At 32.9% G+C, this 27,071-nt stretch overlaps 1 protein-coding gene and 1 long non-coding RNA gene across 2 annotated transcripts; one reads left to right on the top strand and one right to left on the bottom strand.

The window, feature by feature from the left end:
- Positions 1 to 15,233: 15,233 nt before the first annotated feature.
- Positions 15,234 to 17,073, bottom strand: LOC144546926 (uncharacterized). The gene is made up of 2 exons (XR_013508911.1): positions 15,698 to 17,073; positions 15,234 to 15,402 (listed from the first exon to the last, which is right to left on the bottom strand). It is a non-coding gene; the product is annotated as an uncharacterized LOC144546926 (long non-coding RNA).
- Positions 17,074 to 20,410: 3,337 nt separating this feature from the next.
- Positions 20,411 to 24,749, top strand: LOC144546777 (uncharacterized). Its single transcript, XM_078295325.1, has 4 exons — positions 20,411 to 20,531; positions 21,514 to 21,898; positions 24,095 to 24,333; positions 24,582 to 24,749. Exons 1-4 carry the CDS (start codon positions 20,448 to 20,450, stop codon positions 24,747 to 24,749), a joined length of 876 nt encoding a protein of 291 aa, XP_078151451.1. The 5' UTR covers positions 20,411 to 20,447.
- The last annotated feature ends 2,322 nt before the right edge of the window (positions 24,750 to 27,071 follow it).

Raw genomic sequence — 27,071 nt, 5'->3', positions numbered from 1 at the left:
AAATCCTCACTTAAATCTAATCACATGCAAGACCCTAAAGGAAAAGGGGAACATTCTTAAACTTCAAGTATTCCAAATGTCAAACTAAAGTTTAATTGTGAACAATATTCAACTTATCAATTTTTTACTAAAAAGGGTTTAACTCTTTTGAACAAGGAGTCATCAAAATTGAAGTCTTCTCATGCCTCAAATGTTAAACAAGATCAAAAGTCACCAAATTATGCGTTTAGGTACAAGTACAATAAAAGAATTTCCAAGAACAAAAATGCTTCTAAAGATAGTGATAGGAACACTCTTAATCCAAAAGGGTCAAACAAAACATATTTCAAAGGACCCGATGGATGATTTTATGAATTCAAAAATAAAATTGCTTTACAAAACCAAACTCAAAGAAATGGTTTAGCTAGAGATGTTCCCCAACATCACAATAGATTTGATTCTAACAAAACCAAGAGTGTTGCATTTAAAGTTGCAAATAGGTCACATGGTAGTAATAAGAGTAGTTTGCATGAAATGAAGTACCAATCCATTCTCAAACAAGGTTCTACTACACAAAAGCAATCAACTACAATGTGCAACTATTGTTGCAAACTTGGCCACACTTTCTTAGAATGTAGATTTAGGAATGTAAACAACAAACATAATGTTATTTGAGTTCCTAAAGCTATACTAGCTTAGGTTCACACTTAATCTCCCCTAAAAGAATTATAATTGCCAAACATAAAAGGGGAGATTAAAAACAAGGTATATGTTAGTTACTAACTCAATAATAACTAATATATACTTTGTAGGTGTGTTTGATTTCATCTCAAAAGGAAAGTGCTTGGATCATTGATAGTGGATGCTCACACCATATGACCGGTGACAAATCTAATTTTAAATTCTTAGAACCATATGATGGAGGTATGGTTACCTTTGGTAATAATCAAAGAAAGAGCTCTATTATTGGTATAGGCTCAATCGGTAACCAACACTTGACCATATCAAATGTATACCTTGTTGATGGATTAGACTACAACTTACTTAGTGTAAGTAAGCTATGTGATTCGGGATATTATACCAAATTTGATGCTAATGCTTGTCACATAGTTAGGTCTTCGGATGATACTCTAATCTATTCGGGTAAACGAAAGAAAAATGTTTATTACTTGTATTTTACTCACTTTGATTCCGGTGAAACATGTCTAAGTGCCATATCTAATGGATCATGGTTATGGCATCGTAGATTAGGTCATGTTTCAATTGATACCATTAGGAAATTAGTGAAATTAGATCTTGTGTGTGGTTTACCAACACATAAACTAGAACTTGAAGGATTATGTGAGGCATGTGTCCAAGGTAAACAAACCAAAAGTAACTTTAAATCCAAGGATATGGTTTCAACTAATCAACCTTTGCAATTATTACATATTGACTTATTTGGATCAATAAGTGTACCAAGTTTAGCAAAGAAGAAATATGCATATGTAATTGTAGATGACTATAGTCGCTTTACTTGGGTTTTGTTCCTACAACACAAGGATGAAGCAATTAGCAACTTCATTGAATTTTGCAAACGTGTTGAAAATGAAAAAGGATCAAAAATCATTAGGATTAGAAGCGACCATGGGGGGGGAATTTGAAAATGCAAAATTTGATCAACTTTGCTCTAAAAGGGGATATAAACATGAGTATTCGGCTCCTCGCACACCTCAACAAAATGGGGTAGTTGAGAGGAAGAACCGAACCTTAGTTGAGCTTGCCCGAACCATGCTAAATGAATACTCCTTACCCAAACACTTGTGGGCTGAGGCGGTAAATACAGCATGCTACGTGGTAAATCGCGTAAGCATAAGGACCATATTGAATAAAACACCATATGAGCTATGGAAATGATACAAGCCTAAGATATCTCACTTTATAGTATTTTGTTCAAAATGCTTTGTTCTCGATGAATCTCCCAAAGTAACCAAATTTGATTCTAAATCAATTGAGGGAATATTTGTTGGATACTCAAATTCAAGTAAAGCCTATAGAATTTACATTCCATCTCAAAGAATTGTAATTGAATCCGTGCATGTTAAATTTGATAAAAGTGCTAATCAAAAGGTCGAGAAAGGTATTGAGATTGTAGGTGTTGAAGTGCCAATTCTTGATCAAGATGAAGTTGAGACAAGAACCGACACAATTGAGAATCAACCCGAGCAAACTCAACCCGAAATGGATAGAACCAACAATATTGAAACGGATCAAATAATTGAAGATGCAACCAATAATGAGATGGATCCAATTGTTGAAGGAATTCAAACCGAAGAGATACAACATTCACGAATTGAGTATCAAATTTCCCAAGACCTAAGGGAAGTATCTTCTCATCCTCTTTCTAATGTAATTGGGGATCCCAGGGAAAGGGTTAAAACAAGATCCGAATTAAATCAAATGATTGGTCATTGTGCATTTATATCTCATATCGAACCTAAAAATTTCAAAGATGCAAATTTAGACCCTAGTTGGATTTGTGCCATGCAAGAAGAACTTGCTCAATTTGAAAGAAACAAAGTTTGGGAACTTGTACCTAAGCCAAATAATATAATGATTATTGGAACCAAAATGGGTCTTTAGAAATAAGAAGGATGAAGATGGAAATGTAATTCGCAACAAAGCTAGGTTGGTAGCTCAAGGGTACAAACAACAAGAGGGTATCGACTTTGAAGAAACCTTTGCACCTGTAGCTCGTCTTGAATCCATTAGAATGCTTTTAGCATATGCCTCAAACAAAAATTTCAAATTATTTCAAATGGATATTAAAAGTGCATTCTTGAATGGATTCATAGATGAGGAGGTATATGTTAATCAACCTCAAGGCTTTGTTGATTTAACATTTCCTAATCATGTGTATAGACTCACTAAAGCACTCTATGGACTCAAACAAGCCCCTGGGGCATGGTATGGTAGATTAAGTTCATTTCTAATTGACAATGAATTCATTAGAGGCAAAAATGATACAACTCTTTTCACCAAGAAAAGAGATGGATCACTTTTGGTGGTGCAAATTTATGTAGATGATATAATTTTTGGTTCACCTAATGCGGCACTTGCCGAGGAATTTTCTTCTCTTATGAGTAGTGAATTTGAGATGAGCATGATGGGTGAATTGAATTTCTTCTTGGGACTCCAAATCAAGCAACTCATGGATGGCACCTTTGTGAATCAAACTAAGTATGCGAAGGAGTTAATCAATAAATTTGGGATGACCGAAAGCAATACGAGCAAGAATCCAATGGCTACGAATGTAAATCTTGACTCGGATCCAAATGGCACATCGGTGGACATCACTCAATATCGAGCTATGATAGGTAGCCTACTCTATTTAACCGCTAGTAGACCCGATATAATGTTTGCGGTATGTCTATGTGCTAGGTATCAAGCAAATCCCAAAGAATTGCACTTAAAAGCCGTTAAAAAGAATTCTCAAATATGTCAAGAGTAGTTTAAATTTGGGATTATGGTATGGCAAACAATCGGATTTAGACTTGATAGGATATGCCGATGCCGATTTTGCCGGGGACCGTATGGATAGAAAAAGCACAAGTGGTACATGCCAATTTCTTGGTGGTTCACTTGTATCTTGGTCGAGTCGCAAACAAACCTCGGTTGCCCTTTCCACAACGGAAGCCGAGTATGTAAAGGCCGGTAGTTGTTGCACACAAATTCTTTGGATGATCCAATCCCTAAATTATTATGAAATTCGCTTCTGCAATGTACCAATTATGTGTGACAATACTAGTGCCATTATGATATCCAAAAATCCGGTCCTTCATTCTAGAACCAAGCACATAGAGATAAGGCATCATTTTATTAGGGATCATATAGAAAAAGGTGAAATTGAACTCATACATATCGACACCAAAGAACAAATTGCCGATATATTCACAAAACCCCTAAATACTCAACAACACAATGAATTAAGATTTAAATTAGGCATGCTTGAACTTAAAGAATAGACATATTCATAACTTATTTCAAAATAATTCATTGCAATCAAAATAGTTCATTAAATTCTGCCCTGCAGGAACAAAACGTTATAACGTTTTTGAAAACGTTTGTAACGTTTTATGAAACTTCAAAAAGTCTGAAAGCATCATAAAAACGTTACACAACGTTTCTGAAACCGTTGTAATGTTTTGCTTCTGATACTTAGCCAAAATTCTGAGATAAATTACACTATATGAGCGTTGTAACGATTGGGAAACGTTGGTAACGTTTTATGAAACTTCAAAAAGTCCGAGAGATTCACAAAAACGTTACATAACGTTTCTGAAACGTTGCAACGGTTATCTGACAAGGGATCAAAATTGCAAAAAATTACAAATGAAAACGTTGTAACGGTTTCCAAACGTTGGTAACGTTTTGTGAGACTTCAAAAGTCCGAAAGCTTCACACAAACGTTACACAAACGTTACACAAACGTTACGCAAACGTCATAACGTTTTAGGTAAAAAACACAGTATTTTGAACAAACGTTGGTAACGATTGTCAAACGTTGGTAATGTTTTCTAGCGAAAAAGGGTTATATTGGATCCGGACCCGTCCCTTCCTCTTACTTCTCTCCAAAACACCCCTTCTTCCTCCAAAACACCTCTTCTTCCTCTACTCCGCCGCTCTCTCTCTCTCTCTCTCTACCCATTCCGGCCATTTACTCCAGCAAATCAAGAAATTCTTCTTGATTTCTCTTCTCCTCTCTTCTCTCTACTCTATTCTCTTCTTCAAATCTCATTTCTCTCTCTCCAAAACCCTAGCCAAAACCCTAGGCGCAAATCCGGTGATCCGACCGTTGGATTGACGATCCGGCTTCACCACTGCACTTCTTGGGTTCGTCTCTTCTCGGTTTCACGCTTCTCTTCTTAATCGGTAAACTTTCACTTAACCTAAATCAAATGGCTCCAAAACCCCGTGCTATTCCTAAGGGTGGTAAGAAAAGACCCCGAGTGGACTCGGAGGGTGGTCAAAACAATGGGGGAACCTAGAACCGAACTGGACAATTCACCGGTCAAATAGATACCTGTTTCGGGATATTGTTGCCTATGAGAATTATGTGGGGTCTTTCATGAATAGGAAAATAACCAATTGCTACCGGTTTGACAAATCAACGGTTACCTTCTCCCAACCCGAAGATGACAAGATAATTGACTATGTGAATCATTGGGGTTGGGAACCTATTGTGAGTTGTAATGAACCGTACACCCATCTCTTTACCCGCACATTCTATGCAAACATCAAAACCCAAGATGAACCCTTCATGATCACTTCTTGGGTAGGCGGGCAAGAAATTGCACTTTCTCTAGGTAATGTGGCTCAATGGCTTGGGGTTCAAAATGACGGGGAGGAAACCTATCCCTTGAGGAGTTGGCTTCTTTATGCCGATGGTACCTCAAGTGACTATAAGAAGTGGTTTAACCGAAACAACATAGCCGGAGCACCAATCTATGTTTCTCACCTTCCATCCCTACATCGGTTACTCTTTCTCTTCATCAACAACATTCTCATGCCCAAAGTCACAATCAAAACCAATCTTGAGTGGGGACCCATGTACTTTCTTCGTCACCTTATTCAATTGGATGGAAAGAGCATCAACATACCCTACATCTTTCTTCGTCACATAAGTGGTGCATTTTCAACCACGGTCCATTCTCTGCCCTATGCCCATCTCATTCACAAAATCATCCGCCTCAATGGTATTCAAATACCTGAAGAAGCAGAAGTCTCCTTCCCGACTAATTTGGTTGATCACCTAACCAAAATCGGGTGGGTTCATGGTCATTCATCCTCGGGTCTGAGGTGCTACGAACCTGATGCAAGAGACATCAACAAGTGGATAAACCATCCGAAAGCCTTACCCAATCAATATTGGGATCCGGAAGAAGAAGTGGCCCAGGTTCAACCTCAACCTCAACCACAGTACATGCCACAAGCGGGTGCATTTGTTCAACAAGCGGGTGCGTTCGTTCCTCCACAAGGCCAAGAAGCACAAATGTTGTGGTTATGCCAACAAATGCATGCTCAAAGCCTTGAGATTCAACAAAATCATCAAGCAACGCTAAGGAGGTTCGATAATCTGGAAAAGGGGCAAATGAAGATAAGAAAACAACTGCGAGCACATGCTCGAGCTCTCAATGTGCTTGATGAAGCACAATACAGTCTCTCGAATCGCTTTATCAAGCAATATGGTCCCTCGGGAAGCCCGACACGAGCACGTGAGAATCTTGTGAAGGAAGAAGATCTGGAAGATGACGAAGAGGAGCTTGAAAATGAAGGTGAAGAGGAAGTGGCCGATGCACAAAACGACAACATGGATGACCAATAGATCGGACAATTTCAAAAACTAAAAACTTGCTAATTTGATTGCTATGCTTGGTTGCATGAACAATGTTTGTTGGTTGCATGAATTGTTTGTTTGTTGCATGTTTAATTTAAATTGTTGAATTGTTAGTTTAAATTGTTGAATTGGTGAAGTATTGCTTTGAACTAGTTTAATTTAGTTGAATTGCATGAATTTCTTGAATTGCGTTATTGGAAATTTGGTGTGGATATGTATGAGATGTAGATGTTTTAAATGTGGTGTATGAATTGCTAACTTGTTAGGGGCTATATTGCAAAATTGCAAAATTGTTTGAATATGTCCAATTGGATATCTTGGAGCCTTGACAAGTTGTATTGAATTGCTTGGATTGCATGAATTGAAATGTTTTATATGCATGATTTATGCATATTGATATGCATAATTTGATGTGGTGAATTGAAACTGAATTATCTTGCATATTAGATACCACCCTCAATCTTATTTTGTTTGAAAGTTATCGTTATTATATTGCTAAATTGAGGGGGAGTGCATAATTTGAGGGGGAGCACTTTAAATTAGTGCTAATTTTTCACCCTTTCGTCGATTTCCAAAAGGGGGAGAAATTGGTACAAATGGCTTGACATGCAAAATCAAAATTGGATTAACTAATTTTTGAAAATTTTTGATTTATGCACTTACTCACATTGTATGTTTTTGCAAATCGCCAAAAGGGGGAGATTGTTGTTCGTATAATAATCTTTTACGTTTATTTGACTAATTTGCAAAAACATACAATTATTGAATTTTACGATTTCTTCTATTTTGAGATTATGTAGGTCCAAGAAGAGTAAGAACTGCAGTATAATATGCTTGGACTGAAGAAATCACGAAGACTTTTATCAAGAATACAAATTGTAAAATCAAAAACTTGGTAAAGTATGTGTGAGGTTGATTAAAATGGGATAAAACGTTGGTAACGTTTTTCAAAACGTTGTAACGTTTTACATTAGTCTGAAACAATAAACTGATCAAAAGAAGAAACTATGTTACAGCGTTATAACGTTATACAAACGTTGTAACGTTTAACAGCTACAGAACTACTGAAGCACAGCTGTTCAGTACCAACTAGAAACGTTGTAACGTTTATAAAATGTTGTAACGTTTTAAGTACATTTAAGCTTCAAATAACTTCTATTTTGATCAAGTTTTTACAGGTTAAAACGTTGTAACGTTTTACTAAGCTGTCAGAGAATTAAAACCCTAAAATCGCATTTGAATTAAACGTTGGTAACGTTTTATTTCAAACAGCTCATTTTTGAGCTGACACTATAAATAGAGTGATGGGATCTCTTCCCAAACATCTCAGCCGACCCTAATTAATTCAAAAGCGATTTTCTGAGAGCTTAGCCTACTCCATTGTTGTGAGAGCTTAAAACTTCAAAATCCCTCAAGCAACCTCAAACCTACTTCACTAATCTTGATATAGATTAGGTTAGAGTGATCTATTGAGTGTTTCTCTTGTGTTTCTAGACAATCGAGACCTTGTTCTCATCTCTTTGAGTTGGCCGTTTGACTTCCCGCTTGGTGTGTAAGGGCTCAACGGTTCACAAGTTGTAATCCTTTCGTATTGGGTAATAGAAAGGCGCACCTCACAAGGTTGCGAAGCCCCGGAGACGTAGGCCTTTGTTTTGCCGAACTCCGTTATCACCCGCGTGTCAAATTTCTCTAAACTCATCTCTTTACTTTCAATTGCAATTTAATTTTAGTTTTTGAGCAATTAGAGGTGCCCCTAAGTGTAACATGAAGTGTTTGTGCCTGATATATTTTATCATTTTTTTTTCCATATGACAGAGAATGACATTTGAAAATATTAATATTAAGTAGTGCAAGTATTTATACATCGTCATGCAAGTGTAAATAGTTCATATGTCAAGTGTTAGTAACTAGCATAATCTATGAAATTTTTATTTTTATTTTCATATGGCATGTGATGATGTATGAAAGTATTAATTTCAAATATTGCAAGTATTCATACCTTGTCATGCAAATGTTAATAGTTTATGTATCAAGCGTTTTATCTAAAATATTTTATCAATGGTTTTTTTTCTTTTAGCATCAGAAGACGTGTGAAAGTACTAATATAAAGTATGCAAGTATTCATACCTCCTCATGTAAGTGTAAATAGTTCATGTATCAAGTATATGTATCTAACAAATTCTATTTTTCTTTTCATATGGCACTGGATGATATATGAAAGTATTAATATAAAGTATTACAAGTATTCATACATTGTCATGCAAGCATGAATAGTTCGTGTATCAAGTGTTTGTATCTAATATATTCTCTATTTTTTTTTGCTTGTGGCACTAGATGATATTTGAAAGTATTAATATTATGTATTGTCAGTATTCATAACTCATAATGTCAGTATTCATATTTATAACTGAAGTATAAATTGTTACGTTGAAAAGTATCTTAATTTAATATTTTTTTACAAATTACTCTATTTGGTGCTTGATTGTATTAATACGTAATATGGAAAGTATTCCCCGTCATGCAAGTGTGAATATTTCGTGTATCAAGTGTTTGTATCTAACAAATTCTATCATTTTTTTTTCCCTTGTGTCACTACGTTTGAAATTATTAATATCAAGTATTGCATGTATCCATATCTCGTAATGTAAGTATTCATACTTATAGCTGAAGTTAGGGGTGTTCATTGGGTTCGGTTTAGTTGGTTTTGGATCAACTCGAATTAGTTTGAAGCAAACAGTTTGTTTTCTTCGATTTAATGGTTCGGTTCAGTTTGTTCTTTAAAACTGAAATATAACTTTAGTTTGATTCTGTTTAGAAATATTCAAAACCAAAATAACTGAACCAACCCTCATTTTTCTACCCGTCTCTCTCTCGGTATAGTGAAAAACAAATTAATTCTAAGTTATTAATAAACAAAGTCCGGTACGTACTGAAGATAGTGTCTTCAATATATGGTTAAGTTCTGTAATAATCAAAGACAAGTAAAATGCCTCAACTTATAAGCACTTTATAATGCAGCGAGCTTTTAGTCAACTCCGATTTACCACAATAAAAATTAGCTCAAACTGTTGAAATTAAGTACAAGTCTCGAACTATCATATTTCACACACTTTTTTATTTAATAATTCAAATTTGGAATTTAGGAGATAGGAACCCGAAATGAAAAGTAGAAAGATTGTTGCCCATGAGTGTTGACCATGAGTTGGCTTGGCAAAATTGGGTCTGTTCTGAGCCTGGCAGAGAAGGCAGTTGATAAAGTCATCTCTTTTCCTTCAGAGTGAGGTGACCCGCTATTGTAAGGTAGAAGAAGAGCTCGTGACTAGCGGAGCAATGAGAGGGGCGGAGATGGAAGGTTTCTAGGGTTTCTCTCTCCTTCACAGATTTCTTGAGCCAGTTGAGAGCATCGAAGAGAGGGCGAAAGAGAAGCTATGATCATATATTATTTCATGACGGCATGAAGGAGAGAGAGAGAGAGAGAGAAGGTAGACAAAATAATGGTGATAGTTATATTTGGATTTTCATATGTTGAACGGTGGAAGAGAAATGACAGCTGTATTAATTTGTCGTTATTGAATTTGAGTTTGTTAGAATAGAATTAGATGAGGTGGGGGGTTTTTTGGGGATGGGAGACGGGGGATAAAAAATTTTATTCAATTTTTTTTTACTATTTATCTATTTATCGTATGTATTCTCTCAACGAGGATACAAAAGAGAGTAAAAAATATCATCATTTTTTTCTCTTTTCATTTATTGTGCTTAAACCTTATAAGTGAAGAGAAAAAACATAATATGACTAACACGTTGTGATGTGATCAAAATTTATTTTTACGTAATGTGATATAACTAAAATAGTGAAATACAATTATATCATGTAAATAGTCACGCCGTAATCACACATGATGTGACTAATTGGGTTTAATTTATTGGATTTAAGTTTAATTTTAAGTTAGTTAAAAAAATAATAACAAAATATATCAAAAATAAGAAATTATAAAAATAAACTGTAATTATGAAATAATATTGAAAAAATTAGTTACGCAACTTCAAATGTGACATAACATGATGTGACTAAAATGGTGAATAACAATCACATTACGCAATATACAATTGTGTAGGTAAATAACACACGTGACGTGACGTAATTTTTTTTTTCAAAATTCAAATTTTCAAGTGTCCCTCCAGAATACAAAAATGGGACCCGGATCACAAAGAGATAAATATTTGTCTGTAACACCATTTTTGGATAGAGTTTAATGGAAGGAATTGAAAGAAAAATTTCCTTCGAATCATGTTTAGTTAACAAAATTATGGTGGAGGTGAGGAGTACATGAGGGGAAATGATTAACCTTATATAATTGAAATCAATAGAATTGATTTCCCACTCAAATTTGAGATGTAACAGGTGAAAATAAAGTTTGATGCAAATATTATGAGAGAAAAAAACACAAGTACCTAACCTTATATATCTTACTATTAGTATCGTGCCCGTGCGTTGTAACGGGAACATATTATAAGAGACTAAAAAATAATTCTCATTCAAAATGACATATTTTAAATGTATAATAATTTAACAATTCTCATATAAAATCCAAGAAACATAATCATAAATAGAGCACCAGGAACAACCAGGTCAACAGTTTAATAATAAGTTTTCGAAGTTTTTTTTCTTTACTTTGAAGCATTAAATTTAATATTAAGACAAGTATATAATACACACATTCACGCAAGTATCGCTGGGTACAATTAGTTGCTTCCTTTGAAGTTATCATACTACTTATTTATGAAGAACGACAGAAGAACAAAATTGAACATAACATCAACGGTACCACTCATGAGTAATTAAATAAGAGTGAGTCTATGGTACTATGCATATTACGATTTGTTACTGTGCTATGGCTCTATATTCAAGTTTTCAAATCCTAACGGTTGATCCGAACCGTTCATCTTGTTCTCCATATTAATATGTGTTTGGAGACCAATTTTTACATTTTTTGAAATTGTTTTACTATTTTTTTAGATTTATTGAAAATCACTGTTTTTGGATGGTCCAGAATTTTCAAATCAAGTGATTTTCTAAATATCTAAAAAAATAGTAAAAAATGTAAAATTTGGTCTCCAAACACATATTAATATGGAGAATAAGATGAACGGTTCGGATTGACCGTTAGGATTTGAAAACTCGAATATAGAGCCGTAACACGGTAACAACCCGTGATATGCATAGTACCATAGACTCACTCATTAAATAAAATCAAAAGTTTAGATCAGCTTTTATAATAGGAAAGTGCACAAATACAGATCGATACAAAACAAAATTTTCTTAGTTACAAACATTAAATTCAATTCTGTTATTGCAGACAAGTATGATCAACATTTGTGTAGCAGTACAAACTGGTACATACCAAATTTTCATCCCTTATATAAGCTCAATCGTACAATAATTAGTAACAAATTAGAAAAAAAAAATAGCAAATTGCTTATCTAACAAAAGCAAATTTAAGCCGTAAACCCATAAGTTTAACAAAGATAAATAAAATAGCTACTACAAGTTTCACTCATTTACAACAATGTAAGGAATACATATCGCAACAGATTTTCAGAGGCTATCATGCTTTTCAAATGTGAACTTAAAGAAAGACTATTGTCAGAAAATTCAACAAGAATCAACCTCCACCGTGATTTAACTATTAGTCCCGAAATTTTTAAAAATACCATTTTTTTAAAATTATTAAACCAAAACACCAATTTTGGCTGGAAATTATATTTTTCGCATGGTCGCTTCCCGGTGAAGCGGGCACTTGAAACCGGGCCGCTTCGGGGGGAAGCGGGCACTTATTTGGGCCGCTTCTGGACCTAGCGGGCTGGGCCGCTTTGGGGGCCAGGGCCACCTTGATTTTTTTTTTTTTTTAGAAAACATAAATTTTGTTTTTGTATTAAAATATTAGAAATGTTGAATATATTTCTTTGAAAATAAATGAAATACAATATAATTTGATTTATTAGAAAGACTGCAACAAATAACCCGGATCAATATTTTTCAGGCCGGACCATTCTAGTACATTTAATTTATAAAAAGTTGTATCTATTTTTGAAAAAAAGTCAAAATCTTTATTTTATTTAATTATTGTCTTTCAAAAAGAATTATCAAAATAGATACAACTTTTTATAAATTAAATATACTAGAAAGGTCACAATATTTTCTGGATTACCTAGAAGTGACTTTTGAACCGGGATCAATAACTCAGAATCTAATTATTTTTATTTTTTTCCAATAACACATAAAGAAATATATTAATTTTTCTTACAGCCGCGAAAAATCCGATCTGAAAAATATTGATCCGGGTTATTTGCTGCAGTCTTTCTAATAAATCAAATTATATTGTATTTCATCTATTTTCAAAGAAATATATTCAACATTTCTAATATTTTAATACAAAAACAAAATTTATGTTTTCTAAAAAAAAAAAAAAAGGCGCAGTTCATTCTTAAGGTTCAAATTTCATCTTGAATTAAAAATGTATTTCTCGATATTTTAATAATAAAAAAGAATGGGGATTAGTTGACAATACATCAAAATACACCCTTTAAAATGTGATCTATACTATATTTATATGATGCACATGAAAATGATAGAATTTGATGCAAGTTTTACTGTTCATCAAATGTCTTAAAACTTGCAAGATGACACTAAAATAGCATGAAATAATACACAAGCAATGCCCAGCAATAGTCGATAATTATTTTTCTATTTTTTAAAATTATTTTAGAAACACATTATCAACCGACATTTTTATTTTTACCCAATTAAAAAATTATTTTAATAATAATAACCAAGGTTTATCAAAAAATTTAAAAATACCCAACCCGTGGAATTTTTTCACGGGTTGGAATTTTAATTCCCACCCGTGAAAAAATTCCACGGGCCCAACTTTTTTTTTTTTTTTTTAAAAAAACAGAAATTTGTATTTATTTTTTATTTTTTGTATTGAAATATTAGAAATATTAGATATATTTCTTTGAAAATAGATGAAATACAATATAATTTGATTTATTAGAAAGACTGCAACAAATAACCCGGATCAATATTTTTCAGGTCGGATTTTTCGCGGCTGTAAGAAAAATTAATATATTTCTTTATGTGTTATTGGAAAAACATAAAAATGCTTAGATTCTGAGTTATTGATCCCGGTTCAAAAGTCACTTCTATGTAATCTAGAAAATATTATGATCTTTCTAGTACATTTAATTTATTAAAAGTTTTATCTATTTTGAGAATTATTTTTGAATAATAATCATTAAATAAATTAAAGTTTTTATTTTTTTTTCAAAATAGATATAACTTTTAATAAATTAAATGTACTAGAAAGATCATAATATTTTCTAGATTACATAGAAGTGACTTTTGAACCGGGATCAATAACTTGGAATCTAAGCATTTTTATTTTTTTCCAATAACACATAAAGAAATATATTAATTTTTCTTACAGCCGCGAAAAATCCGACCTGAAAAATATTGATCCGGGTTATTTGTTGCAGTCTTTCTAATAAATCAAATTATATTGTATTTCATCTATTTTCAAAGAAATATATCCAATATTTCTAATATTTCAATACAAAAAATAAAAAATAAATACAAATTTCTGTTTTTATTTTTTAAAAAAAAAAAAAGTTGGGCCCTGGAATTTTTCCACGGGTGGGAATTAAAATTCCAACCCGTGGAAAAATTCCTTGGGTTGGGTAGTTTTAAAATTTTTGATAAACCTTGGTTATTATTATTAAAATAATTTTTTAATTGGGTAAAAATAAAAATGTCGGCATTATCAAGGCTCAAGATTGTCAAAAAAAAATATTCTCCGTCAAGGGATTTCAACCCATAAATAAACCATATGGTCGCTGGAACTATTAGCATATAGTATTAAAGATAACACCATTTGGTCACTGGTATGTAATCTAATATTCATGAGGGGGCGAATTTTTATAGAAAACTTTGCATGAATCAATATAATACATATGTTGAAGTGACTTTGCATGAATCAATAGATACAACTTTTTATAAATTAAATATACTAGAAATGTCACAATATTTTCTGGATTACCTAGAAGTGACTTTTGAACCGGGATCAATAACTCAGAATCTAATTATTTTTATTTTTTTCCAATAACACATAAAGAAATATATTAATTTTTCTTACAGCCGTGAAAAATCCGGTCTGAAAAATATTGATCCGGGTTATTTGTTGCAGTCTTTCTAATAAATCAAATTATATTGTATTTCATCTATTTTCAAAGAAATATATTCAACATTTCTAATATTTTAATACAAAAAAAAAATTTCTGATTTCTAAAAAAAAAAAAAAAAAAAAAAACAAGGTGGCCGCTGGCCCCCGAAGCGGCCCGATTCCTAGTGCCCGCTTCCCCAGGAAGCGGCCATGCGAAAAATATAATTTCCAGCCAAAATTGGTGTTTTGGTTAATTTTAAAAAAATGGTATTTTTTAAAATTTCGGCTATTAGTCACTTAATCATGTTTTCTCTTGCCACTTCTTTAAACTTTTTTCTTGTTTCTTCTACCTAAAATCAAGTGAGTTAGATACCATCCTTGCCAAAATGAACTTTTATCTTAGTTGATAACTTCAGCATCTTCACCTCAAAAAAAAAAAAAAAAGTTCAGCATCTTCAGTTGTGAAACTATCATTGGTACCATACCATATTGGTACATCACTAACACCTCTCAAAAGTGCATACAAAATCATACCAAACTGGTACAATGGTACCATCTCGTACCGTCTCTCAATCGCAATCTCTTTAACTAATTGCAAGGCTGCAATTAATATAGGATTATTAATTCCAAGCATAACTAACTAATTGAAAAGCAACCAGTAAGAACAAAATATAACTTTATTAGAAAAAAAAAAGTTACAATATCATCAAAAGTAATATTTTACACATTACACAGAAAAAATAAAATTACAAAAATATTTTTTCTTGGCTCATTCATCTACTGGTATGCATATGATGGCTTAGTCTCCAAGTCCTAGTTATTATCACCCTGCAGTACATAAAACAGAATTTCTAAGAAAATTAAAACAATATATGACCTTGAGCCTACAATACTGGTAAGAACTTGACAAAATAGCATAATACTGAAAAAGAAAATTCTGAAGTAGATAATCCTAAATAAATAACAAACATAAGAAATGTTATTGCTATCTCTAAGGCAACAAACTGATATTAGTGCCCGTCTCATTTTCCAACTCATCGCTTTCTTCATTGTTCATTCTTCACCAGTTCAAATAACATAAATTGGTACCAATAATTTAAATACAATACTCATTGGTACATACCAATCTCATATTTAGTATTTGTGTACCAATCTCAGTACAAGTAGCAGCTAAGGAATTTAGAAAACAAACTCCATCTATTGTTTCATTGCTCATCCATCTAAGAAAAAGATAAAATTATCAAGTCTTTGAATGAAATCAGCAATCATTTTAATAGAGAGATTAATAAATTAATAAACATCTAAAAGCCTTAGGACAAAAAAATTAATAAAAAAAAAAATTGAATACATAACAACATTGTAATACTACACCATACTGACAAATATGCCCTTGGCTTTGCATCATTTCCTTTAGTTCAGCTAACAATTTTGTGTAATTTGAATCCATATTATCATCAGTTATAAGTTGCTCCGCATTGATATAATCAGTTATAAGTTGCTCCGCCTGACATCTGAATAAATTCCCCCATTATGTCAAATTTTGTGTCCCATGCCAAATAGAAAGTGTATACTCAAACCGGTCTACCTATCTAAAAAATGATATTATGCATAATCTGAATAAATTCCCCCATTAAGTCAAATTTTGTGTCCCATGCCAAATAGAAAGTGTAGACTCAAACCGGTCTACCTATCTAAAAAATTATATTATGCATAGAACACACCGGTCTACCTATCTAATGAAATCGATATGTTAGTTCTCCACTGGTAATAGCCCAAAGGAAGAGAGATGGGTCGAACCTGAGATATTTAAGCTTATCATTGGTAACAATTGCTCTTCTTGATGAATTGCTTATAATTACCATTTTTGCCCATGCTGCTGCTAGCTTCTCTACTACCAAGGCAATATCAGCAAGCGACACACGAATATTTGGTGCAAATTTCAGAAAATATTGAGTCAGACGAGAAAAAAAATTAGTATCTAAATTAACAAAATTAAGATACTACATCGTAAGTACAAAATTAGGATGGTGAGGCGGGCCAGAGGGGCGGTGCATGTCTTGCTCACTGCTCCAGCAACGCCGCATGCCAGGAGCTGCGAGACCGTCCCCAGAGGATGCTGCAATTGGTGTTGCTGCTACGGCTGTTGAGCGGTGGAGTAATGGCGAGCGCCGCCGTCCACAGAGGCGGAGCCGGAGGCTGCTTGAGTGCCGACCACCATGCCGACGCGCGACTCCGTTTGCATTTCTTCCACCTTTCTCTTTGCCCTTCTCTCTCCATCTCTCTCTGGAGTCGCAGTGCGAATTTGAGCAGTTTGAGAGAGACGATGAAGGAAGGCGGAGTGGCGCGGGTCTGAGGAGGCGATTAGGTTTTTTCTTTGGAAGAAGGGATCGGGGAGGGAGACGGGCAAAAAAAATAATTTGCTGGGGAGAGGCACAGCGCTCGAGCATTAGGTTTTTTCTTTGGAAGAAGGGATCGGGGAGGGAGACGGGCAAAAAAAAATTTGAGAGGCGCAGCGCTCGAGCATTCCAGCGAAAAATTTACAAATCTTACATTAAATCTGCACGATTTTTGATTCAAATTCAACGGTGCAGAGCAAAAATGCTTGTGGTAATTAATCAAAAGAATACAGATTATTTGTTTAGATGACTCATATTCAATCAACAAATAATAATAATAAATCGGGACCCTTGCATGATCTAGACATTAAGCTTCTTAATAAGGAGGAGAGATATAATTCTTATTAAAATTTCTTTACCACAAATCTAAACAACCACCACTATATATTTTTTTTTTTTTGAGATATCGACCTTGATAATTTTTTAAACATCAAGTTTAGAGCTTTTTTTTTTTTATCAAAGTCGTTTATACACCAGGTTGCTAAATCAGAGTTGAATATGTAAAAGTTGTTTACAACAGCTTAATAAGAGTTAGATATGTTGTTTTATCAGAGTCATTTATTTTATCAGAGTTTGATATGAACTTGGTTACGTTTGGAGCATTCCAATTTTTATAACCAAACAGCTAAAATCAAGCATCGATTATATATATATATATGAGTGAGTCTATGGTACTATGCATATTACGGGTTGATCCGTACTACGGCTCAATATTCAAGTTTTCAAAATTCTAATGGTCGATTCGAACCGTTCATCTTGTTCTCCATATTAATATGTGTTTGGAGACTAAATTTTATATTTTTTGAAAATTGTTTACTATTTTTTTAGATATTTAAAAAATCACTTGATCTGAAAATTCTGGACCATCCAAAAACAGTGATTTTCAATCAATTTAAAAAAATAGTAAAAACATTTCAAAAAATGTAAAATTTGGTCTCCAAACACATATTAATATGGAGAACAAGATGAACGGTTCGAATCGACCGTTAAGATTTTGAAAAGTCGAATATTGAGCCGTATTACGGGCCAAATCGTAATATGCATAGTACCATAGACTCACTCTATATATATTTACCGTTTTAAGCTGCTGTATAATAGTTTATTTATTTTGTTTACTCTAGTCATTCATTTATATATAAATTATTATGTTATTTTTTTTTATAGATTTTGTAAAATGGTTGCTTCAAGTAATTTGGAAAAAAAAATTTGTGTAATCATTTCATCGTCAACATGTGATGTAGTTAGTACAAGTACTATATTTACTTGTTTATTGGATAATACTAGAACTACGGGCTAACAATCGAATTTTGCGAGAAATCCGAGACGAAAGAGATGAAGTGCGGCAAGAATTATTGAATGAAATTCTAATTAGTAATAGAACTTGTGATATCATTAGAATGAGCCCTCAAGGTTTTGTTAATTTATGCAAAACGTCAGTGACTGAAATCATTCGATATTTATGCTGTGAAGAGAGAGGTGTGCACGAACGTCAAATTATCTAATTGTGTTTTAAGATTTTAAAAGATATAATAGTCAAATACATTAAAATTTAATTAATATTTTATAATCTTAATTAACCAAACAAGAAATAAGACAAAAAAAATAATTTTATTTTTTCTCATTAATCATTCAAAAAAATAATGTGTATATATATATATATTAATCCTCCTTTCTATTCAATTACATTCCATTCCATTCTTCACTTCCTCTCCATTTCCTGAATTCACATCCCCTCAGGTTACCTGACTTAGTCAAATTATAATTGGACGGTTCTTTTAACTGACACAAATCTCAAAACGGACCTCTACAATCTCCATATGAAGCGGATTGAGTTTGATCCAGATGAAATTAATCTAGTCATTTTAATTTGCTTGAGTCAGGTACCTGGGAGGATACGGATCCCTCTCGTTTTCTGCTCTTGGATTTTTTTTTTAAATAGAACTGGTTTTAATCTTTTTAACGGAACAAGCACTATTTGCGGTAAAATTTAAAAAAAAAAAAAAGACTCCACCATGGAGGCAAAAAAATATTTTCTCCACGGAGAATCAATGAAGTCATTTTCAAACCACCGATAGTGATAAATGTAGAACTTTTTACTCTACCGATTCTAAGAATAAGTGGAGAAAATAATTTTTTTGTCTCCATAGTATTTTTTTTTATAGCCTTTTCCTGCTTGTTGTGTTAAATTTTTCAAAAGCAGTTTCATTTAAAAAAAAAAAAAATCTCTGCTCTGATGCTCTCCATCCAAAACAAGGAATTTTTTTCATAAACCATAATTAATAAAAGGTTTTTTAGGGAACCAATATGATTGATTTTTTTTTTCAAAAACTATAAGGACCGTGGGAACCCCACGGTCTCAAATTGATTTTTTTTTTTTTTTTTTTTTATAAAACAGAATTTTTTTTAATTTTTGTATTAAAATATTAGAAATGTTGAATATATTTCTTTGAAAATATATGAAATACAATATAATTTGATTTATTAGAAATATTGCAATAAATAACCCGGATCAATATTTTTCAGGTCAGGTTTTTCGCGGCTGTAAGAAAAATTAATATATTTCTTTATGTGTTATTAGAAAAAAATAAAAATGCTTAGATTCTGAGTTATTGATCCCGGTTCAAAAGTCACTTCTAGATAATCCAGAAAATATTGTGATCCTTCTAGGACATTTAATTTATAAAAAAGTTATATCTATTTTGAGAATTCTTTTTTAATAACAATTATTGAATAACTTAAAAGTTATTGTTTTTTTCAAAAATGGATACAACTTTTCATAAATTAAATTTACTAGAAAGATCACAATATTTTTTGGATTACCTAGAAGTGACTTTTGAACCGGGATCAATAACTCAGAATCTAAGCATTTTTATTTTTTTCTAATAACACATAAAGAAATATATTAATTTTTCTTACAGCCGCGAAAAACCCGACCTGAAAAATATTGATCCAGGTTATTTATTGCAATATTTCTAATAAATCAAATTATATTGTATTTCATCTATTTTCAAAAAAATATATTCAACATTTCTAATATTTTAATACAAAAAAAAATTCTGTTTTATAAAAAAAAAAAAAAAAATTAAGACCGGGGGAACCCCACGGTCTGAAAAAAAAATCTGTTTTTTAAAAAAAAAAAAAAAAAAAAAATTAATTTGAGACCGTGGGGTTCCACGGTCCTTATGATTTTTGAAAAAAAAAAATCAATCATATTGATTCCCTAAAAAAAACATTTTATTAATTATGGTTTATGAAAAAAGTCCCAAAACAAGGGGTAACTGTCCGTACGTTCCTCGTGTGAGAAAAAATTAATACTTAGTTCTTCGCGCCATTAAAAGACGAGCCCCTGGGTTTGCCCCCCGCCCCCTCAGCTTCCATCTTTGATCTCTCCGCCTCCGCCACCGCCGCCGCCGCCGCTCTCTGACAGGGTCACACTCACACACACAACCCATTCCAGAGTCGGTGCCAGTAGTAGAGATGGATGATGTAGATTGGACGGAGGTGATGAGGCCAAATCCCCATTTCTTCAGAGTCCTTGTCGGAGACTTCACACAACGCATGGCAAGTCTCTTTATTTTTTCCGGTCTTTTCCTATTTAATTGTTTCGTGCATGACCTTTTGTGGTTGAAGGGTAAATATTTTAGCTATTGAGTCTCGTGTTACGATCATTCCCGCATATCACGGAGAGCTAAGAGGTTCTATGAAAAGCCTCTCCTTTTTTTTTTTTCGAATTCTCTACTATTATTTCCCCCTCTTTTCTTTTGTCTAATTATTACTACGAAACGGCCTGATCGTTGTATCTATTAATCACAATTCGTCTTATGGACTTATAATGGCGGTCAATCTGTATTTTGCTCCTCTATTTAGTGTTTCAACTTGCACTAAAATTTATCTTTTTTAAGGAGTTATGTTTATAAATGTTTTACACAATCTATGCATTTTATTTTTATTTTTGATGTATTCGTCCCAAAATGGTTGCTTTGTCAACAACATCGCACATGCAGGTCAGTTTGTGCACACTGGGCTTATAAATCAGTACATAATTTGATCAGCACAGTATGGTATGAGATGGAGATTGCTATAATTGTGCAAATCATATCAGAATTTACCCCATATTTTCTTATAAACGTGTCGTTGAAGAGAATATTAAATCATGGCATTTATCAGAAAATTTCAGAAAGTAACATCTTCGCAAAATTGATTTGTGGAAACTGAAAAATCAATTTGTGAAAAGTGAGACTTACATAAAATCTTTTTGTGAAGAAGTCTGTGATTTTACAAAGTTGCTAAAGCCCAAATAGAAAAAATAGCAAATTGAAGAAAAGGAGGATTATCTTACAATATTGATCAGTGCTACCCCCCAAAAGAAACTGGTACAAGAAGAAAATACCAAATATCAATGTACACACACACACACACACACACACACACCCCGGTATGGTTTGATATCTGGCACTTCAATTGTTTGCATGCTCTTTGATTCCTTGACTAAATAACACATACATTCTCATGATCTTTCATCACCATTTTATTCCATATACAGAAAATCCCCCCCAATTTCGTGAAAAATTTACAAGAGGATATGACAACAAAGGCCAGTTCTTCATCTGATGCACCAACTATGACCGCATCCATTGAAGGCCCCACTGGACGGACATGGTATGCAGAGATCGAGAAGACTACAACTGGTGTGTTTTTTACCAGAGGGTGGTCGAAATTTGTGCAAAATCATTCCTTGAAGGAGCACGAATTGTTGATATTTCGGTACAATGGTTGCATGAGCTTCACTGTGCTGATATTTGACAAGACAGCTTGTGAAAAGGAAGATTCGGATGGTGGTAGTGGAAGTGGAGGGAGAAAGGGTCAGCTTAAGCCGAGAAAACTTGCTTTTGGTCATGCCGAGTTGGGAGATCGGCTGAAACTTAAAGGCATGGAAATAGTATCCTTAAACTTTGTTAATTATTTGTGTAGTAGGAAATGAATTTAATCATTGAATTTGGTAAGTTGGATATATTACTATTATTTATGTCCAAAGAAGCCAGATTTTAGTTAGAACATAGTAGTTATTTACTGGTTAAACCATTATTTTTTTGGATGGGGGATCCCTTGACAACCTTGCCAACACTTTTATCAAATAATGCCCAAAGATATTTTAAAGTAGAAAAAAAAATATAGACATGTTGGTTTCCTTATAGATTGGTTGTATATCAATTTTCATGCAATTCAAATATAATTTGATGTTCCATCAAGTCAAATGTCATCAAATATGGATTGCTTGTAAATTTCATGCCATTTGATGAACAGTAAAATTTACATAAAATCATGGCCGGTCCTGAAGATTTTGGGGCTCGGGGCGGGAGAAAATTTTGGACCCTTTATATATACAATTTTTTTATGAAACTGGCTAATATATTTTCACAAGTACTTCAACACAATATGCTTATTAAGTCATTTTTGCATTTTCAAAGTCCAAACAATCGATCCGAACCGTTCAATATGATATCCATATTAAAATGTGCTTGGAGACCAAATTTTACATTTTTTTGGAACTTTTTTACTATTTTTTAAGATAGGTAGAAAATCTATTGATTCAGAAGATTCTGAACCATAAAAAACAATGATTTTCTACCTACCTTAAAAATAGTAAAAAAATGTAAAATTTGGTCTCCAAGCATGTTTTAATAGAGTCCGCATCATCTACATTAACTCAAAATAGCATTTTTTGAGTTAATGCATCTTGGCCGTCTGATTGTAATCGAAGCCCATCCGGCCCTGCCTATAACATGGACGAATCTTAAAACTGATCGGACAATCCATATATATTAACTCAAAAGATTCATTTTTGAGTTAATGCAGAGGATATGAATTCGTTTTAATATGGATATCATGTTGAACGGTTTGGATTGACTATTTAGACTTTTAAAACACAAAAACGACTTATAAGCATATGGTGTGGAAATACTTATAGAAGCGATTAGCCGGTCTGATTTTTTATTGACATGCCAATAAATCATACCTATTTATAGAAAAAATTGAGCCCTTTATACATACAAAATTTGAGCCTTAATATTTTATTTATTTTTAATATATACAAATTAATTTTTGAGCCCTTTATAAATAGAAAATTTTGAGTCCTTTATACATACAAAATTTGAGTCTTAGTATTTTATTTATTTTTAATATATGCAAATTAATTTTTTTTCTATATATATACAAACATTTTCCATTTTGGGGCCCGGGGCGGTCGCCCTGGCTGCCCAGCACCAAGGCCGTCAGAGCCGGCCATGCATAAAATTTCATGACATTCATGTATAAGATATGAGTTTGGCTATGGTACTATGCATAGCACATAATAGTTCATACTATGGATCAATATCTTCATTTTTAAAGTTCAAATAGTCGATATGAACCGTTCAACATGATCTCCATATGAAAATGGACTGTAGACTAAATTTAACAGTTTTTAGACTTTTTTTACTTTTTTTAGATAGGTAGAAAATCACTACTTTTGAATGGTCTAGAATTTTTTGAACAAGTACATTTTTATATGGAGATCATGTTGAACGTTTCAAATAGACTGTTTAAACTTTGAAAACAAATATATTGATCCATAGTACGGACCAATCCACACTATGCATAGTATCATAGCCCCACTCATAAGATATTTATAAAGTATAGATTACATTTTACTTGCTGGATTTTAAAAATATATGTTATTTTTGGTGGTTGTTAATGTTGTCAAGATAAATTTATTGCAATGGATCCCCACCCTATTTGTTTTGACTTAGAGTATAACTTAAACTTGATTCATTTTTTTTGTTGGCATTACAATGGTCCGTGTGCAAAGGCAATGCTCTCCGTGTGGGAGGTCTCAGGTTCGAAACCCAGATAGGAGAATCTTTTATGGATATTAAGTAGTTGGGTGGCTTGACCTCCAACTTTTACTCAAAAAAAAAAAACAACACAACGGTCCATGTGCACTTGTATAGTAATGACTGGTGCATTTCTTATAACAGCACTGAACCCTGCAACACTTAGATTGCAACGTAGAAAAAGGGTTGATTTTTTATTTTCTTGGACTGGAACTCGATATTTGGTGGGTAATCCCTTTTTATATCATGCAGAGAAATCAGTTTTCTCCACTGAACCCAAGATCACAGACACTGAAATAGAAGATGAGGAGGAGATGCATGTTGTTGAAACCTCAAAAAGAAAGCGCAAGAAACCATCAGAGAGGAGGAAAAGGGGTCCAGTGCCAGAAAAGGAGAAGCTGAAGGCGCGAGAGGCCGCACATTCCTTTGCATCAGAGAATCCTTTCTTTGTGATTTGTTTGAAGTCATCACATGTATACAACATGCAAATGGTTAGCTCTGTCTTGTTTATTTTACTTAAAATCGATTATTTTTCAAACATGAGAGGTTCTTCCATGCGCCCACTACACCAAATTCATAATTTTGCAATGTATCTAAAATAATGATCAGTGCTTAAGTGGCAAATATTTTACTTTTTCATCCCATAGTATATATATTGTTATAATAATGATTAATTTTGTGTACTACGCAAGTATTTACTGCAATAGATTAACTTCTGAACTTTCAAACTTTTTGAAAGGCGAAACATATAACAAAAAGAGTGACTGCTTTGTTAGTCCCACCTGAAGTAGAGAATAAGTGTGACCGCCCTAAGCATCCTATCAAGGACAAGAGATTGCCAGAATCTTCTAGATATGCAGTTGATTTGAGCAGGGAACTGAGTCCTTTCGGCATGGGTTCTTTTTGACGCATCCTCTGCTGGATGTTCAGTGGCTGCTCTTCTGATAATATCATATACTATTTTAAATTAGAGATTTTCTTTAATGCACCACATTTTAGAGCAAAAAATTAAAAAAATCCATTTTGACAAGTAGATAAACCAGGGACAATATTGGGAAACTAAACATAATCAGTTAAGCTTTTTTGGTTACAAATTTTATAAAGGGTTAATTTCTCACATACCCTCAAAGAGTTCTTTAATTTCTTATTTACCGTCAAGCACTTGAATATATCTCATTTGTCCCTTAACTCTTACAATTCTTTCTTTTTTACCCATAGAGTTAATTATCTATTGTTAATAATAATAATTTCCAATTGTACCCTTGTGTGAGCCCTCTAATCAAGAAGTCTATGGGCTCTCTAATCAAAGCATATTTGTTTCTTCACGAATCTAGATTGATGAATTAAAATTTCTTAATCTACACCGTTTAAAAAAGTGAACCCTTCAGATTTAATGGGAAATAAATTTCACCTGCTTCTCACGTGCGGAACTAGACGAAACCTGATTCTGATTCGAAGACTTAGCATATTCTGCTCTTTGTATCTTAGATTAAATTTATACTCATTCTTTGCTTGAGCCTAATAGAGCACAACATTTGACATTTTGCATATAAAGTCTTCATTAAAGCCTCCTAACAGTCTTCGAATAATTACATTTTTAAAAATTTGAGATTCTAATTTTCTTTTTTTCGAAAAACATTACTGGTACTCCATGTTGATGTCTACCCAGTACACTACTGCTATAATGCTTCATATTCAGTAATATTCGAAGGAATAGTTAAGATATGACTTGTAGAATCCTGATACAACAAATCAATTTGTTTCTTATACTTTTAATGAACATAACTTCCCTTTAATGCTGCAAAACTTGTAGAATCCTGCACAAAGCTTCCCTTTAATGCTTATGCAAGAGAGTAAAAATCGACCAAGCAAATGAGCAACAAAAATTCCAATTTTCCACTAATCAATTTAATTCTTGAACTGTGAAGATATCCAAAACTCATAATTAATACTGTTGAGAAAATTAAAGTCTCACATAATTGATAACAAATATTCGAAGACTGTTAGGAGGCGTTAATGAAGACTTTATATGCAAAATGTCAAATGTTGTGCTCTATTAGGCTCGAGCAAAAAGAGTATAAATTTAATCTAAGATACAAAGAGCAGAATATGCTAAGTCTTCTAATTAGAATCAGGTTTAGTCCAGTTCTGCACGTGATAATTTATTTCCAATCAAATCTGAAGGGTTCACTTTTTTTAACGGTGTAGATTAAGAAATTTTAATTCATCGATCTAGATTCGTGAAGAAACAAATATGCTTTGATAAGAGAGCCCATAGACTTCTTGATTAGAGGGCCCACACAAGGGTACAATGGGAAATTATTATTATTAACAATAGATAATTAACTCTACGGGTAAAAAAGAAAGAATTGTAAGAGTTAAGGGACAAATGAGATATATTCAAGTGTTCGGGGGTAAATAAGAAATTAAAGAACTCTTTGAGGGTATGTGAGAAATTAACCCTTATAAGGAACTTTCTAATGTTTCCTTTTTATCCAGTTATGATTCTTACGAATCTTACCGGATATATTGTTTAGTGTTAGATGTATACCATCCATAATTTTTTTTACTATACTGGACACTCACTCAAAAAATTTATATTTTATCTATTGTTTAATTGGCCAACTACTTAGATTGCAACCTTTAAGTTCATTGTAATTAATTATTACCCTGGATGAATTATTTTAAAACACTAAATAATAAAAAAAATATTGTTGGTTGCAATGATGTACTGCTACACTAGATTTTGCAACAACACGGCAATGATTTTGAATCATTGTAATAAAATATTTATGCCACAAATTTTTATTAATTTTAATGACAAATTTTGTTGTGATATCTCCATCCTGTTGTAGTGCTAGTATTCAACTTATTGAATATGAACTGTTTGATTTAGAATTGTATGGTAATGGTGCAATGTGGAAAGTATATTCATTACTCTATCTTGGGAATACAGCTGTTATGTATTGATGGCAGAATGGTCATTTTCATCTTTGAAATCTTTCTGGTAGTTTTATTTAAGTTAATCATAATTTATGAGGCTTATTGTTATCCTTCAGCATATGAATCATTGTTGATAAAATAGATTTCAGACTGACATGCCTAGTACGTTATATCAATATCCATTATTACTCCGATTTGCCCTTCTACTTGCCAGGAGGCAGGAAGAGAAAAGGAAAGAAAAGAAGTTCCAAGTGTGAAAATGGGTATTTTGCATGCTTCTTTATTT

The sequence above is a fragment of the Carex rostrata genome, chromosome 30 (assembly GCF_964058835.1).
Source record: "Carex rostrata chromosome 30, lpCarRost1.2, whole genome shotgun sequence".
Classification (NCBI taxonomy): Eukaryota; Viridiplantae; Streptophyta; class Magnoliopsida; order Poales; family Cyperaceae; genus Carex; species Carex rostrata.
This window is presented reverse-complemented; position numbering and strand designations above follow the sequence as displayed.

Excerpts from the sequence above, each read along its gene's own strand:
- LOC144546777 (XM_078295325.1), top strand. The coding sequence starts at position 20,448 with ATGGATGATGTAGATTGGACGGAGGTGATGAGGCCAAATCCCCATTTC. Across the intron at positions 20,532-21,513 it reads GAGACTTCACACAACGCATG|AAAATCCCCCCCAATTTCGT; the intron begins GCAAGTCTCTTT and ends TTCCATATACAG. Across the intron at positions 21,899-24,094 it reads AGATCGGCTGAAACTTAAAG|AGAAATCAGTTTTCTCCACT; the intron begins GCATGGAAATAG and ends TATATCATGCAG.